This window comes from Pyxicephalus adspersus, chromosome 1, assembly GCF_032062135.1.
Source record: "Pyxicephalus adspersus chromosome 1, UCB_Pads_2.0, whole genome shotgun sequence".
NCBI lineage: Eukaryota > Metazoa > Chordata > Amphibia > Anura > Pyxicephalidae > Pyxicephalus > Pyxicephalus adspersus.
The window spans coordinates 75,493,959-75,512,295 of NC_092858.1; the positions used below are offsets into that span (position 1 = coordinate 75,493,959).

General features: G+C 34.6%; 1 protein-coding gene across 39 annotated transcripts in view; it reads right to left on the bottom strand.

Annotated features, from left to right (window-relative positions):
- Window positions 1-18,337, bottom strand: part of ABI3BP (ABI family member 3 binding protein) — a 187,678-nt gene that overhangs the window by 99,350 nt on the left and 69,991 nt on the right. For 32 of the 39 annotated variants that reach the window (XM_072414660.1, XM_072414589.1, XM_072414580.1 and 29 more), the window contains exons 7-13: window positions 13,300-13,351; window positions 9,415-9,471; window positions 8,643-8,708; window positions 4,665-4,736; window positions 3,875-3,955; window positions 1,269-1,343; window positions 304-387 (exon numbers count right to left, since the gene is read on the bottom strand). In XM_072414660.1, coding sequence (XP_072270761.1) covers window positions 304-387; window positions 1,269-1,343; window positions 3,875-3,955; window positions 4,665-4,736; window positions 8,643-8,708; window positions 9,415-9,471; window positions 13,300-13,351 — 487 coding nt within the window. The remainder of the gene's footprint in view (window positions 1-303; window positions 388-1,268; window positions 1,344-3,874; window positions 3,956-4,664; window positions 4,737-8,642; window positions 8,709-9,414; window positions 9,472-13,299; window positions 13,352-18,337) is intronic. The other 7 variants (XM_072414840.1, XM_072414809.1, XM_072414855.1 and 4 more) reach the window with 5 other exon arrangements.

Genomic DNA, 18,337 nt, shown 5'->3' on the forward strand with positions numbered 1-18,337 from the left:
ACTCAATATGCCTAAAGGAAAAATATACTTAAAATTATGTGATCCCATGGATCCTTCTTGGCAATGTACTTTAGCAATAAACATTATCATGGGAAAAGTCATGCATGCCATCATTTTCTCACAACTGAAGCAATTAAATAGCATATGATAATTCCATCTCATGACTTTATCTATAAAAAGATGTGTAACAAAAATAACAATAGTTTAATGAGCATCAAAGAAAAGGGAGCTGTAATACTAAATGCAATAAAACATTTACTTGTAAGTCGGTTCAGTAGTTAAAGACCATGCTCCATATATTACCTATTATATTCTTTGGAGGCTTCAAAGAAGGATGAGGTTTCATTGTTGCTATTTCTGGAGCTTCAGATGGAATGCCATGTGATTCTTGTGCAAGAACCAAGAGCAATTGTTTAGGTAAATATAGGGTAATTGTTACATGTTTAAAGAAAAGTATGTCTTGATGCTAGATAACATAAAACAAATATAGCTACAGTTTAAATATAGCTACTAGTTTAATAAATGTTCTATTTGGGTAATCCTATTCATTATAAGTGTAAAGGTAAATGTAAGCAAGTTGCTTCTGCTGTTGGAGGTTAGGGTTAACTAAAGAAGCAAGCAAGAGCATATGACCTATCTACACAAGGTAGTGGAGGCATGATATCAGACTTTTGTACAGGAGGTTTACAAGCATGGGTATACAAATATTTTAGGATTAGCTGGTACCAAGTGAAAAAAAGAAAACATCAGCTAAAAGCTATTGTAAAAAATAAGTTATTTTTTTTGATATATCTGATGTAGTGAAGGCAACTGATGGATATACAAAGAGCAAATCTATGGGCTACACCCTAGTTTATCCTTGTAATAATGTTAATGATTACTTGTGCCTTTCCACATCCATAATTTTGTTAGGGAAACAAGCACAATAATGAGCATTTACCCAGGTGTTGCATCTATGTTCTACTTTTTAGATATAGCTATATTATAAATATAATAGATCTCCTTTGTAAAATTCCTACTGACACAAAAAACAGCATAACAAATACTAAAGCACCAAAGTTTAGACCTGTATTTCTACCCTGCATTTGATGACATTGTAGGTTGATTAACTCAAGAATTTTAGGATGTTTACTTAGGAGTATCCCATGTAGGATAATAATTCACTTTGCCAAAAGGACAGCTCAAAGTTCTTCAGTAAATCAACCCCTGTTTAATTTAGCAGGGAACTCAGGATTGCTGAAAAAAATGCTAAACCTTAAAATGATTACCCATAGTAGACGATTGTTCATTGATGACAGAAGATTCAGCTTGTGTACTAGTTACTTGAATGTAAGGGTGAGTTACTGTGGGATGGGGACAAAATAAGACTTAGTTGGTATATCAATTGCAGTACAAAAATATTAGAAATAAGGAGAAATGTATTTGCCTTAGTATTGTAAACCGGCCCACTCAGCCTGCAAGCAATTCACCATTCACATGAACTTGACCTACTGATTACAAAACACCTATTAATGTGGCATTTTAAAGCTCTGACCTTAACCAAATGATAGAAATGAAGCATTGCCCCTAAAAAAATCAGTACTACAACATATTTATCAGGAGTATAGTAAATCAACCACATTATATTTAGTAGTATTCATTGGATACGGAAGCATGACTTTTCAAATATGCAGCACACTTTACATATATATCATTATTATCAGATTATTTTATTTATTACAACACTGAAACCCAAAAGACTAAGGGGTTTATTGTTTATGGTTTATGCTTTGATGTGAAATTCCCCCAGTAAAAATAGGGGCAACGTTGCCCAAGTAAGATTTTGTTGGGGTTTACCCAGTTTCCTCTCGGGATTCCACTCATCTTACATAGCATTTGCTGGGGGTTATCCCATTAGATAGAATCCAGCCAGGTAGGATCTTGATAGAACAGCAGCAACTATTTTTTATCGATGAGTTTTAGTGGGAATGTTTTGGACACATCCTAATTAAAAGGAGGAATACATTCATTTTAATACTGACCACTGCTTTCCATAGTGCTGAAACTTTGTTTACACACTGCTGGTCAGAATTGGCAGGGGGCAGGGAGTGCTACACACTTGCCTTAAAACTCAGAACTAACTTACATACTCTACAGAACAGTACAGGAAGAACAGTTGTTGGGCAAAATAAAATGTTCTTGTGAATCTTGTATTTGACTGTCAATTCCTGTTTGAAGTTGGGTGAAAACCGTTCTAATAAAAAGAGGGAATGTGGAATTCTGGTGGGAAAACAGTCAGATTCCTTATAAATGATGGCTGAACAACACATCAAATGCTTCATAAACACACCACTAAAAGTTTATTTAAGGATAATAAATCAGTAAGCATAAATTGTAGATATAAGCCAGCAATTCAGTTTGTTTGGGATTTCTAAAGCTAATTAGAATTTAAATGAATTAAAAAAACAATCATAAAATATAATTTACAGTGATGTGTTTACTTGTTCAGAAAAACATTGTCTTCATTTTAAACAAAAGAGTTATTGATAGAATAAATTCATCTTAGCTTGGTTCAATTGTGGTTGCCTTGGAATGTTGTAATATTTTGTTAAAATTGTTGGGCACATTTTACAATGTGGTTAAACATGTTTAACAAATCTTTGCACAAAGTGTTTCTCTAGACTTGTGCAGTTATAGCAAGTAAATTTAAGCAATCTACATTTTATTGGGAATTTTGTTTGCTACAGATTCCAGATCTTCACAAATAAAGAACAATAGGACACTCCATAAAATTTTAGCATTTTACACCCAAAACCAAACTGTTTTTAGGAATTTTATAATGGTTGAATGTTATGTTTGACGACCTTAATCCCCAGGGATGATTCAGATGATATGTATAGCTTGGATTTAATGTAAAAATGAACTATCTTTAAAATAATACATTTACCAGCCAAACCTTTTTACATTTCTTTTTTTTTTAAGGTTGCAACCTAATTGCGGTTAGACTTTTATTGCTGAAGGTGCTTGGAGGACAGTAGCCTCCAAAGAATTCACTCACTGCGTGTTAATGAATTTCCGCTCACTCTCTTCCCTTCCGTAGGTATGAACTTTTAGGTGCCAGTAGACATTGGAAGGTATATAAACAAATAAACAGTTGATTTAGTTGCACTAACACAGTGCCATGCACAAAAATATCTTTAAGGAATTCTGTATGTATACGAGGGGCAAAAGGGTGTGCAATGGGGTTGATTTACTATATTGGCAAAGTGAATTATTACTCTACTAGGAATAATTCACTTAGTCAAAATGGGTGAAAATGTACCCAATCACATGGAAATAAATGTTAAAATACATGGTTGTACATTAGACTAGGTGACTAAAGTTCTTTGGACCTGGATACATAGATGCTTAAGTACAAACCCATCATTATGTCTCTCATAACTACTAACAAATATGAATAGCCTGTAATGGAAATATCACTCAAAGTTGCATCTACAGCTGTGTGTAGTTTATTGTCTGTTTGCTAATATATGTTTTCAGGAACTGCAAAAAAAAGCAAATTGGATTTTAAAACAAAGACTAAACAAAATGAATTAAAAATGTTCTTGTAGCCCAAAGCAATGCTGTATATGGTAGGGAAAAAAAAAGCGAAAAAGCAATTTCCACATGCAGTGCTAACAAACGATGAGATCATTGCCCGGAGAATAATTTCTAAATGAACAAAGAAAGGATGTCATGAGGAGAAAACGAGGATAATTTGCTGTAGAATGAAATAAATGGATCTGAAGGAATGACAAAGGTCAGCCATGGTTTCCTAGAAAGACAAGTGGCTTTTTCTATTTATCAAATGAGCTGGCAAAGAAGAGATGGAGGCAAAGAACATGAAAGATGTTACCCATAGTCGCTCTGACCCATTCTAGGGTACCAGTTGATAAATCTGGAGTAAAAGATTCCACATGGGTTTGGCTTGTTACTGCTACAGAAAATGTAAAATTTGTTATGCCAATACATAAATGTACATTAGAAAACCAAAGTAACAAAGCAGGTGAGACTTACTAAAAGACTTGAGATTGTTGAGTGAAACAAACATTCACTGAATAAAGTGAAACTGTGGTGAGTTTATATATCAAATCTTGCACATCAATGATTGACTGAAGGTTCACTTTATTCAGTTTATTTACTTTTCTACTTTTTTAGTAAATTAACCCTAAAGAGTCATTTTTAATTGGCATGTGTTATATTAACTACATAAACAGGTCCAGAGCATAATTAGGTTATATTGGTACCCTTCAAATGCAAGACTTGGATTGTGTTATAAATTACAGACCTGATATATAATAGGATTGTATTAAATGTTCTCTATATAGTGCTAAAAGGCACTTTTTTTATAAAGGGGAATATTTAAAAAGGGATTGTATACTATGGGTGTTCTATGCCTTACATTTGATGGATAACAATTGATTATCTGAGGACATATTTCATAAAGTAGTACAATGCAAATATTTTATTTTAACAGGTAAAATAATATTACATAGACTCAATTAAAGGTAACCTAAAACATAAGGAAAGATATTTATGAGAAACAAATGTGGAAGATAATGATAAAAAAGCAAATGTTTCCCCTACAGACATAACAGGGGTATAAAAAGTATTTGTGATGAAAAAAGTCAAGTGAAAAGCAATACCTGATTTGGGATCTTCTGTTATTGCTTTTGTTGAGGTTCTAGGGATTGGAGGGGGCTCAGTAACTTTGGAAACTAAAAGAAAAAAAAAATTTCAGTGTTAAAAATGTAGTTTCATTGATACATTCTGTGGACAGTGCAATGCTTGGATGGCCACATAAGTCTATACAAAAGAGCTAAATATTAGTAATGCCAAATGATACATATAACAGCTGAAAGGAAACAACTGTCACACAAAACAGAGCAGTGCAGTGGGATCAATTTTATACCAATTCTGCCAGCTCCTCTGAATTAGAGTTTATTCTGGGAAAAAATGTCAGCAGAGAGATTTGCATCTCATTTGAATCAGGAAAACAAAAACCTGTAAAATACCGAAAGGAGTATGAGTGCCTAGTGTGTTGCATTTCAACACACCGCATGGTGCACATACCGCCGATAATCACTTACACTGTATAACATCTTGTATATTTTAGAAAATAAACACAGCTAAGGGAAATGTGCACACCAACCCTGTGAATATGATAAAAACAAAATTGGTTCAGTATGTCATTGTTCAGTTCAGAAGATATGTATAAGGTTTGAAAATAACTGTATAGTTGAAATTGTTGAAACTCCAGGCTCTGTATTCAAAATAAATTTCACTGTTGTAAATTGTTGTTATTTATTCTTTCTTATAAATATAAAAATATAAAAGAAAATGTTAGAACCCCCCCCCCCCCCCCATCACTATACCAGGGGAACAATTTACCAGGGAACTAGTATTCTACAGGGAAAACAATGACATCCTTGTAAATTTTCTCATGGCTTTGGAATGGGGCTTTTGGTTTACCCAAGTTACTTTAGTTATTATGAGTGCCCTCAGAGATTCACTATAATAAAGCAATAGAACATAGAACAATAGAACATCAAAGCAATAGAACGCCAACATATTCCTTAAGTGATTACCTTTTTGTGCATGTACATGTTTTCTCTTGCACCAAAATAAATTTTAGGTTTATCTAATACATTCCTATTGGCACAGCATCTACTTGTACTTAAAGACAGAGCTATACATCATATTTTACAATGACAAATATTGTTTTCTAAGCTTCTGTTTCTGTTAATAATAAACCTAATGCTGAAAATTTCCTTTTTCCTTTGTGCCAAAGTGGTAAGAGGACTTAAATGGAAGGAGTTGTAGAATATGTATTTACAATATAAGGAAACTGATAATGCTCCAAATCCTCACATCAAAACTATTGCCATATGCTTTAACTTTCATTATCTTCTTATCTGGGTTAAGGGAATTCATATTTTTTTATAGCTGTAATTTATTCAATAACAAAAAATATTTCCATGAAATCAGCTTCATGGCTGGCTCATCATTTGATATGTGCATAGGTCACTAAAGATGTGGGAAAGTTCACATCTGGATAAGAGCAATACTTCATGCAAACATGAATTTATTTAATCTTGGATCATTGTTAAAATGGTTAAACACACTTATATTCTGGACTGAGTGACAGAAGTGTTTTCCTTTGGCTTTATCATATCTATTTGTTTAATACAGACAACTTCCTTTTAACACCATAGAAACTATTTAAGAATGATGATTCAGGGTCATCTGATAAAAATTATAAGCACACATCACTTCTATTGAATTACATCTTTGATTTAGGGAATGAGCTATTATTGAAATGAAGAAAGTGCAAAATAGTGGAAGAAAGTACCTAAATGTGTGCCAAAATTTTCACAGCTGTGGAGAGGTTGCAAAGAAAATATCAGAAATGAACTCGGGCTTTTGAGGAGATCATCCAGCAGAAAGTTGTCTTCTCACAGGGAGTGCTAAGTAAACATCAGAATCCATAATCCTACTTGTCAAAATCCTTAAAAAAAAACATAGACACCACCACTACACCTTATGTGCCAGGAAGACGAGGGACTGGACTTTCGATTGCTGACTCACTGTCACTGGAATAAATCATTCTGTTGAATTGTTATTAGCAAACAAAGGTGTTTTCCAGATTTTCTCTAAACGAGAAAATATCCCTTTTCAGAGATTACTAGCTAAGCAACAGTTTTTTCTTCTGTCTAAATGGTCTCTTACAACAGGAATAAGACATTTGGTCACAACCATGGTTATGGTGCATCTGCCATAGCTACCCCATTCGTGGCTTTACCCGCATCTCAGCTCTCGCATTTGTTAAGAACTGTCAGTCTATAACTAGTTTTCTGCTGTCAGTTTGAATCTGTATAGTACTTTCTGGGAAATTGTTATAAATTAAGCCTGTTATCGCTCCAATGATTTCCAGAGAGAGTACAGTCCACCAGCTATTGAACAAATGCAAATTAGTGCAATCAAATATTTCTGTAAAGTTCTGTCTGCTCCCCACGGCTATGTCGGATGTTTCTCTGGCTAAACACAATTCTTGTACAGTTTGTTTATTGTTCCTTACTAGCAGAATGTGTTCTTGTTTAACTCAATAGGTATAAGGCTAAATAGTGATATGGCATAAACTGTACTATAGAGGAAAAACCTGACTATTGTGTGTGCCTGATTTATCATAGGCATGACACACAACAAAATGATAGGCAATGATTCCAAAACATTTTAATGGGTATTAGAAGAAAACTAAAGTGACATTAAATAAAAAAAATTTATTTGTTAGATTTTCATGTTCATCGCTTGTCCTGATGGCCATTGTCACAAGGAATAAAAGGAGAAAAGAAATTTTGAGCTGCCACTGGATTATGCAGATAAAGGGAATCTTCCAATACGGTCATCTGTTTAGGGACAGTTGTAAAGGGGTTCTCCCTTATTTTGGAAAGATTTCTACTCACCACTCGCTACTTCACATTCTCTCTTGGACATACAACAGGATGGGCCTGATTTATTAAAGCTCTCCAAGGCTGGAGATGATACATTTTTATATTCAGCAAACCTGGAGATGATACATTTTTATATTCAGCAAACCTGGAATGAATCTGGACCAGGATTAAAACACATTTGCTAAATTTTTTTTAAGAAATGCATTCCAGGTTTGTTGGATCACCCAGCTTCACTGATGAAAGTGTATCCTTCCCGGCCTTGGAGAGCTTTAATAAATCAGGCCCATCCTGTTGTATGTCCAAGAGAGAATGTGAAAGAAGACATCCCAAAAATAACCAAGAAGGCAAAACAAAAATAATATTAATCAATACATTGCTAACTAAAGTTTTACTGTTCCCAATTGTGTCTACAACTAAGAAAAAGTTTAGGGTATATAGATACTTTAATTTTGAATCCAACTAGACTAAATAAACTGTGTGACAAAACAGACAATGAATTGCTTCTTTTTATTTTAAATATTCTTATATAAGAAGAAAAAAAGCATTGTCTTCAGATCAATGTGGTTTTATTGAGTTTAGATGTTTCAGATTAAAACATATTGTATTACAAAAACTAATTTTTCAATACATTAACACCAAAAAAGTAGCAAAAGTAGACAATTAAATGGATAGATATATCAGTGTTGTCAAATTCTAGTCCTTGGAATACAAACCAGGATTTTGATATAAACATCATAATTTACTGACTTTTTGCAAACCATACCTTACAAAATATTTGGCTACTTGATAGGGAAACACTAGAAATGTGTGTGGATCCTAGCCTGGCTCTAATCCTGTATAATAATGACTACAGAAGTTATCTTCCTATACATCAGTACTAACAGTCTTTCTTTGAAAACACAAAAAAATACCACCTATCCTCAAAAAATACATAGTCAAAACACTAACTGTCTATTTGGCACCAAAATGGTTCTGCGGAATAGATTAGTGTTACCACTGATTTTTTCAAAGAATTGTCTATTTTGAGTAGTGGGAGTGTTTCATATTTCATGCTTAGGAGCAGTACACTTCCCTCGTGAATATAGAAATTTGTGATCAGTAGTTGTCTTGCTTAATAACATACATGTTTCAATGAAAAAATAAATTCCAATTAGGAAAGAGAACAATGCCTACCTGGTTTTGGTTTAGGTGTTGGCCGTGTGGTGGTCAAAGGTAGCTTCTTTGTCACTTCCCTGAAGACTAGAAGATAAAATATACTATAATATGCAATGAAACAGACCACCGAATTCACACAGAGCCACTACATCACCTAAACATTTGACATATTTAAGCAGACAAAACTGCATTCATACCTAAATTCAATAAAAATTTTAAACTTTTAATATTGGTGATATCTGATGAATCCGAAATGGGTGCATTAGGTTTATAGTATGTTAAATAGGTATGTAAATAGATAATAAACATGTAGATACCCCTTGTTAGTACAAAGAAAAAGCTTTTGCTTGGGACACGTTTATATTGTCGTAACAAAGAACATCAAAGCTTTATGTAGGCTGTTATTTTTTTTTTTTTAAGTATTTGGTTAGCATTGTGTTCTCAACAAAGTTTCAGTCTAGTTATGTCATGAAGATGCTACAGATTGATTTCATCTGGGCAGCAGCTCCTCTTGGCAATTGTAGTATAAGCTCTTACAGGGCTCAAAAGTACAAGTGTCTCTAACATGTCCTGGGTTAAACAGGGTTGAATGAGATGTTTTCAAAGCTAGTTTGCATGCAAAAATGTTTAGGATTTGGAAAAATGAAGTGTTACAAGCATTTTATAATTTGATCACGTGGACAGTGCCTTTGACATGAATCTTACATTACATAGTAATACATTTATACTCTTGGGTAAAACATGAAAGCCATTAACAGCATCTGGGACTTAAGAATTACAGGATAAATACCTGGACTTTTCACTGTTGCTGGAGGCGCAGCTGTAGATTTAGTAATATTCTGAAAACCTGTAAAAAAATGTAGTCTTTAGTGTACTAGAAACATTACATATTTGAACATTTCAATACTATCAAATGGAATTAAGAAATTGGAACATCACCTAATATTAGGTTTGATGGGCCAATTAAAATAATTATTGAGTATGGGGACTGTAAATGGCTTTAGTATAGAATTAAATGGAATAATACTGGTGTGAGGGATTTTGAAAGCTTCTTACATTGCAGTGTCCATACTCTTAAATATTATTTTTCTTCACTGGGTCAGAGCTAGTGTTGGTGTTCCAATTCAGGTAATTTGACCCGAATATGGCTGTTCGAATTGGGATAGACCGGACCCGAAAAAAACACGGGATTCGACTTTGAAAATTAGTTTGTAAAAAATGTGTTAAAAAAAGAGGCTTTAATGTTAAAGTAATTTATTGAATGTGTGTGACTTGTGTAACTAACTTTTATTTTCTTTACAGGTTATCCCAATGACAGGATGATTCCTCGTCAGTGTGGGATCCCCGGGCACAAGAGGTTAAATGAGGACAGGTCTCCCCATTCATCACCTCTAGTGCTCTGTGATTGGCTGAGGAAAGGTAAACCCTGATGACAGCTCAATCCGAATCAGGATTTTCCTTTCCCCACCCAATCACAGAGCACTAGAGGTGAATGAATGGGGAGACGTCCCCATTTAGCCTCTAGTGCCTGGGCATTCCGTGGGACTCCTGTGTTCTTGGATAGGGAATCTCTATCTAAGAACACATACTATACCGGTAGTTACGCTAGGGGTGCAAGAGCAATCAGGGGAGCAGAGCGGTCAGCTCTGCTTTCCTGATTGCTCTTGCAGTTCTACACAGTTCTACACAGAAAAATAACCAGAATTTTCCTCCTATTGACTTTAATGGTGTTCGACTTCAATGTTCCATCACCCGAACAATATCCCCCAATATTTGACAATATTTGATATATAATATATATGATATATAATATATAACAATATTTGATCCAAGATTCGACCAACACTAGTCATAGCAAACAGCCATAAATAATGTTTTCTCTGAATAATACCATTTATTAGCCAATCAGCCTGCAGGTGCAACAGAATATTTGTATTAAGGTGTTCATGTTTACTATCTTCACATATTTCACAGACATTTTAACACAAATATATTTTAAAGCTTTTTCAATGTATCCAGTAGGAAAACAAAAGAAAATAATTTGAATTACATTCTTGTGCAATACCTCTCATTTGAAATTGAATAATATTGATAGCTCCTTGTTCTTACTCAGGTGTATGACATTAAACAAAAAAATGTAGGCATTTATCACATCATTTATTCAGGTTTTAATATATTTTGTGTAATGTTGTGCCATTCAAATACTGCAGTTGCTGAACATCTGGTTATTTACACATACAGATTAAAGATTTTTTAAATATTTCAACATTTATGCAGCTATACATGCCCATGGTTAACATGCTTCTTTGGCATTAGAATTAATATAAAACAATGGTCATAACAAAATTATTACAACCTCCTTATTCCAAACTGCATTTTACTTGTTGAATAAAATTATTTAGTAACAGTGAAATAATGCAACTTTTTAAATAGCAGGAAATGTTTAAACTATTGTATAGCAGTTAGTTGTCAATCAATTTTAAGCAGAGTAGGGTTGGTATCATTTGTCATTTGTAATTGGTTGTTATGATTTACTGGGCAATTGCAGGGCATCAACACATGTAAACCATAGCAAGGACGGGAAAATATTAAAAAGATTAATTTCATACTGATGATAACCAGAGACAACTATACTTCTAACATTCAAATAGACAAAAAGATATATATGTGAAGCCATACAGCCATAAGCAGGTTGTTCTCATAGCTGTTTGGGAAAGCTATGATATGAGAGAAAGAGCTTACAACTACTTCTATGCCCAGGACCTGTTGGATAGCAGAGGTAACTACATGACCCTTTGTATGTCTTGGTAAAAAAATACACTCATCTAAAATACCTGTTTATTAGTATGTCAGGACAGTAAGCAGCAAGTAAGCTAAATAAAACTCCCTTCCTTTAACTACTGCTGCTGTCATAATGGGACTTTGGGAGCTTGGAAGAACCTGAAACCCTTTATTCCTTGGCTGTTGTTTGTAAGTAGGTTTCATTTTGTATCAAGTTGCTGATAGGAATATAGGCTACAATAGGTGTAAAGGGGCCCTGCATACTTTTAACTTTTTTTGTTGTACCCAGTACCTATCATGTATGAACGAAAGCACAGATCTAGATAGCTCAGTGTTAAAACTTGTTCAAAGCTAACCAGGCACAACAGCTTTCATAAACTTTTAAATATTCTTCAATACCCTCAAGGGATATAAACAGTATCCCCTTTGTGGTCACCAAATGCCTTTTACTCAGATATTAGGATGTAAATGTAGTGGTGACATCATGACTGTTCTGCACACAATCTGTGCAGTTATCTGAGTTGTAGGGTAGGACACTACAGGTCCGTCTGCTACAAGCTACCTATGCAAAATTAAAGAATTGTCACTCTCAAAAAGAAAAAAAGAAAAGCAATGCTGACTTCTGAAAAGGAGAATAAAGGAAACTCCCATAATTGGTGTGTGAGTTGTTACACACGGAATTAATCAAAAGATCTGGAAGAGATACACAAATACCTACCTTCTGAATTTTTATATAAAAAATGTTTCCATTTTTTCCCAGGAAAATATGAAATGTCATATTCAAATATTTTATACTTATGAATTCCATCCAGCAGGTGAAGCTCGAGGTTCCTATTTAAAATGTTTACACTGCTAATAGTAAAGTAGTGAAAAAAAGAAGAGGCTATGATTGCTGACCAAATTCTATGCTAGCTGACTGTCTGTATCTGTTTTCAATAATTGGATACACTGACCTGGAAAAAAGCATGTAAAGCTGGAAAGTCAGAGTGGAATTAGAACCAGTTTGTATGCTTGTTTTTTAGTGAGTACTGAAAAAGCTCTTTCTCAACGAAAGCCAGGAAACTTTTTTAGATAGATTTATCTGCAATGTTAGCCTCCATATTTCTGCACTAGATCTTGCTTTACATGTGCATAGCTATCCTTTCCTTTTGCTACTTCATGCCAATCAGTCACTTGTAGCACACACAGGTCAATAAATCGATAGTAAATTCAATAGCCAACAGAATGTAGGCCATCATATTTTTTTAGTAGTAGCAATCCATTGTTGTTACATTTCAATCACAATTATACAAGCTGTTGTATCTGAACCCCTAAGGTTCCTCCAATGGGTTCCTGATTGACCTTCAGTCTGATAATGTCTGTCTAGTCGTGGGGCCAATGTCACTTGGCCAATGGCAGAGAATTAAACATGACACCAATGAGCTTTTTAGCTGTATGTAAAGGTGGTATCTGACTACCATTTTGGTGGTTCCACAGGACCTGATTAATATCAAGGGTCCCTCTGGGGTGAAAAGGTTACTTAAAGCTATAGAACAGCTATTTTTAAAGTTATAGGGATTTGGAAACATTTGTACTAAGGTAACAATCTTCCATTTTTTTAAAAAATGCTGTCCTAAATTTGTTTTGTTTTTGGTAGGGGGAGATTAAACAGGGAAGCAATTTGGCTCCTAGCTTATCAGCTTTCAAACAAATTAAGAATATGTACTGTAGAAATAGGAACAAAATAAAAATCCAAACATTACTTAATATTGTTCAATTTGGATCTTGAACTTGCATTTCCCTTTTTGATCTGCTTTTATTATTCTGCAATTTTTTTTTACTGTAAACACATTTATGTTTGAATTTCCAAATTTCGAAATGTAGGGACTATTTAAAAAAAATAGGCATACTTTACCTTGTTTAACTACAATTACTGGAACAAGAGCCTTCGTGTCTTCAGATGCATGCTATAAAAAACATAAAAACAATCAGAATTACTACTATGGTACACAAAATAGTACAGTCAATCTTTATGACACAAGGTTTATAAATTTCTATTACATATTTTATAAAGTATGAAAAGTACAGAGCAGTACAGTAGGCCCTTGTTATTACCTACTTGTTTTATAGAGAGTTATGATTTTGGTTTGCAGGTGAAAAATTTTAATCAAACCTAAAATGCATCTATACAGTATGTCTTTGTGGCTTGTAAATGCTGGTTACCTACCCTTAATATCTGTTACCTACCTGATTTACTGACTACACCTACATCTATTCTGGTTCAGGGATTTAGTAAAAAATGTAAGCCAAAGTGTCAGCAAAACAGGCAAAGAAATCTGCAATGGCAGTCCACAAGGCTCATTTAGGCTGGGTCTATACTAATGTTTCCCCCAACGTTTACCCTAAAGCTTTAAAAGCCCATGTTTGAAATTTCCCTGCATTCCAATGGGATAATCTAGACCAGGGCGTTTCCTTGAGGCATGTTTTTTAACCTTATAGATAACGATCCTTGCAACAAATTAAAACGCACTGTAAACTTGGGTAAACGTCTCCATTGATTTCAATGGGGGCATTTTCCCGCATTTATAAATGCTTGAAACATAATTGTGGTAAAAACATGGGAAAGCATGACAAAGACATTTTCCAACGGTTTAAAGGCAAGCTTTAAAATACTAGTAAATGCATATTAACGCAGTAGGAACAATCACATGCATTTTAAAAAACATTCGTGTAGACTCAGCCCTAGGAATTATAATTTTTCTCTTGTTACATGCTACAAAAATCACAGCAAAATGTCAAATCACAATCTGTCACTCAACTTAAGTGTATTTTTTTTCTGAACAATAGGTTAAATTTTGGTTCTCAAGAGCTAAATAACTAGCAGTGGCCTACCTGTAACCAAAATTAAAAGTATGGATGAACTGACCCTTTAATGATCCAAAGAACACAGCCTTCTACAACAATCTAATTTAACTGCAACACGAAACATGTATCATTCACAAGAAAACAATGCTCTAGGACTAATAACAGTAGTGTCTTAGGTCATACAACAAAGCCATCACATTCTGCAATAGAGTACATTTTTAAAAGCAGCAAACGGCACAAACTGTTCTCTGGAACAATTTAGGGATTTGTTTTTTGAACAACATTAGCCAACTATGATAAGTAAATGGGAGTTGTCAAATGCCATGTCTGACCATGCCCAGAACTTTCCATCCTAACATCATCTTGGCAGAAATTCTCAATTCATGTTCAAGAAAATACAATTGTACATTTTGTTAGGTTCAAGAAAAAGCAATACATTTAACAACAATTTAATTTACAAATCATGTTTTCAATTACAGCAGATCACCCAGTTTTCTTTAGAATTCAAACAAAGCTGTTACAATCATACATCTTTGTTTTACGGACAGTCTTCATGCCAATATGCTTTAGATTTTTAATATACCAATAATCTGGAGACTACCCACAAAAGTAAATTTTGCCTCAAACCCTTGGCTAAATGTTCAAGAGAGCACAGTCCGCTGAACAATACAGTCAACCCATTTATGGCTATACAATCATTTAGCTGAAACGCAATCCTTCTGTCACTCACTGCATGGCTTATTTTGCTATGTGGCAATGTCATGAAAGGAGACACAGCGTCTTCCAGCTCAGCACTTAACACCAGAACTCAGAGCTCAGACTATTTAGGTCTGGACATCAAAGCAGTACTAATTTTATCAAATCATGTAATCCTTTTGTGCATACTGATCTGTACAGTGCTTACAGAAACACCCTTGGAAATTATTCATATACACAAAAGCAGACACTTGACAGCTGTTGGCTGTTCAGGAAAACTAAGCACTGCTTTACCTGATACACATAAACCCACATAGGCTTGAATCCCGTGAACACCCAATTAGCTATTAAAAGAGATGCAGGCTTCTTTCTGGTGATAGTCATGTATTAACTATAGTGGCATTTATTGGCCCACGCCTGGGCAACAAAGTTTGGCAGATACACAAAACCTTGGTATTTAAAACTGTGATCATGTTTTCTTTCTCTCATGTTTTGGTCACTTCTGGGCATTTGGGGCTTCATTCAGCAAGTGAACCATAGGTGCAAGAGGGAGCTCGGAATGTTGAGATTATTAAAGCAGTTAGACATGGAACAATATTATCGGCTTGAGCTTAAGGCCTGCATGCCTGAGACAAAGGGATATTTGGAGAAAGGAGAGAGTTTAAGACAATAGTAGTTACAGTAGCTAGGAACAATAATAAAATGGTTCAGGAAGACAGGGGACCCTGCCTTGTGAAGAGAAGTTTTCTCCAGAGGTCAGTAAGAGGTCAGTTATCACTGGCAGAAAACAAATGCCCTTTCACCATACTAATTTCTTCTTTGTAAAGGTTCATTGGTAATGTAGGGGATTTTATTATGTCGTAGCTGGGTCCTTGAAGATAAGTTGTGGTGTTGTTGGGGACCCTTACTATAGTGGGCAAACACAGCCTATTTAGTACTCTGAGGACCTTTAAATAACTTTGATTCCAGGTTTAGTATCAACTAATAACATTTTTGTTCATGTTATGTTAATTTATGGTTTTGTCAAAAATTGGCTGCCGTGTTTATATAGGGAATGATTTTATAAAATGGTTTAGGAAGGTTGACTGAATCAGTGCCTTCCCTATACCCTTGACATATGAATACTTTCTCCAAAAACACATTCTATCATTAGCTTTAATCATAATAATTTATTAAAAAAAAGCAGAGGTTTTCAATAAAAGCTTCATTAATTATCTATTTAAAGATTAGTTCATTTCAGAGCAAAAAGATATCTAGACAAAAAATTCTGAATTATGATGGAAAAATTAAAGTAGGTAAAAAAGTACTAATACACACAGTTCAAGCTCTTTGCCTGAAGCTAATCCTTGCATTGAATCCAGTTTTGACTCAAAAATTACATTTGGAGTAGAGTCTTAATTTATCATACACATGCTTGACAACAGATGACTTGTTCTTAGGACAATTAAGGAATAGGAAAAACAGACTGTTCATGCGATTTACTTAAACTGTTCATGCGAAAAGTTGAATACTCTTCAACAAATTCTGATTTAATTAAAAAGGTTAATTCCTAACGATTACAAAAAATAAAAGAAGCACAAAAGCAGAATTGCTCCCCATAGCAATAAATATGAATTTTAGTTTCATCTTCCCAAAACATTTTTTACAAGGTAAAAAATGCTTGCTAATGGCAATCAAGTGATATTAAAAGTTGATATTAAAAATATTCATAAAAAAGTCTATGTTGCTGATAAACTGTTTCACTTAAGTATATTAAGTACAATCCTTGGGGACTAGCTTGAAAAACTTTAAACACTTAATATTTTTCACTGCTTCCAGGATTACGATAATACATTTGTGTAAGAAAAAAGGAAATGCCAGGAAATCCTGTTTCAAGAAAAATACATAAAAAAAAACACAAAAACTAGCATTACAAATGTTAAAAGGGTTTTATTGGAATTTCTGCAACAAACTCATATGTCTCTGTAGCCATAGACCTGGTGATGCTGTGATATTTAATCCACATGTGTGCTGATATCTGAGCTCCAGAAACAGCTGGCCAGTAAAAATGAAGTAATTAAAAACAAAATCACCGCACAAATGGTCTCCAAAAGCTTAAAAACAGAAATAAAAAGTAAACATACTTAGAACATCCAAACAAATGAGATTCTGAGCTGAAAGATAAATGTGGTAACACAGTGTTTCTAATTCACACTATGTACAATACAATGCTACCTCCTTTGAACACTCACCAGGTACTTTATTAGGTGCTAGTACCCATTGCTAGTACCCCACCCCATTGTACCTACAGAACCGACATCATTCTCTATGGCATGGATTTAACATGGGGATGGAAACATGTTTAAGTGCTACTAAGGCACCCAAAGTGTGCCGAGACAATATTTCTCACACCATTACAGGCCCACCAGATCTTTGAGATTTATGTTGTTGGAAGCAAATTCTGACTCTACTATTCAATGTTGCAGCAGAAATCTAGATTCATCAGAGTAGGAAACGCTATTCTGTTTTTTTTTTTTTTTTTCCAATTCAATCATGAGGAATCCATGTAAATTTTAACCTCCGGTGCCTGTTCTTGGCTGACAGGAGTGGCACTTAGTGTGGTCTCCTGCTGCTGTACCATATCTGCATCAAGGTATTTCATCTTGTACATTCAGAAATGCTTTTTTTGCATACCTTGGTTGTAACAAATCATTACTGCTGCCTTTCTATCAACTCAAAGCAGTTTGGTCATTCTTCTTTGACCTCTGGAATCAACAAAGCAATTTTGCCTTGGAGATGGTTGTGCATATAAATCTCAGTAGATCTGCAGTTTCCAAAATACTCACACCTGCCTAACACTGACAACGAGACCACATTCACTTAAATCACCTTTCTTCCTCTTCCGATTCTCAGTTTAGCAGGTTGTTTTGTCTATATGCCTAAGTGCCCTGTGTTGCTGTCATGTTACTGACTGATTAGATATTTGCATTTTCAAACAGGTGTACCCAATAAGTTGGCTGGCGAGTGAATATTATTTGAGATAAATTTAATGTGATGTTTTGTGGGGGCAGGATCAGTGTAGCACGCAGTATACAAGCAAATCAGAGGGAATAAAAAGAGGTCAGAAGTAGGCCAGATTAAAGATAGTCAGGCCTTTTAAACATCCAAATTACAATGCTCCGGCATGGATCGGAAAAAGAGGATTTGGGCTAGATGCCACTGGTCTAGGTAAGTTTACATTTATGAGGAGGGAAACACATTTGTCATGAAAGCAAGGACCCACGGAAAAACCTACATCTCGACACCTGTTTCCATTATAACCCTATAAATTCAATATCCTTTGCACATATTTCCTATTCCCAGTCGCATCGCCAGGACAACTGGTCAAAGGCAGCTAATAGCGATAGACCCTT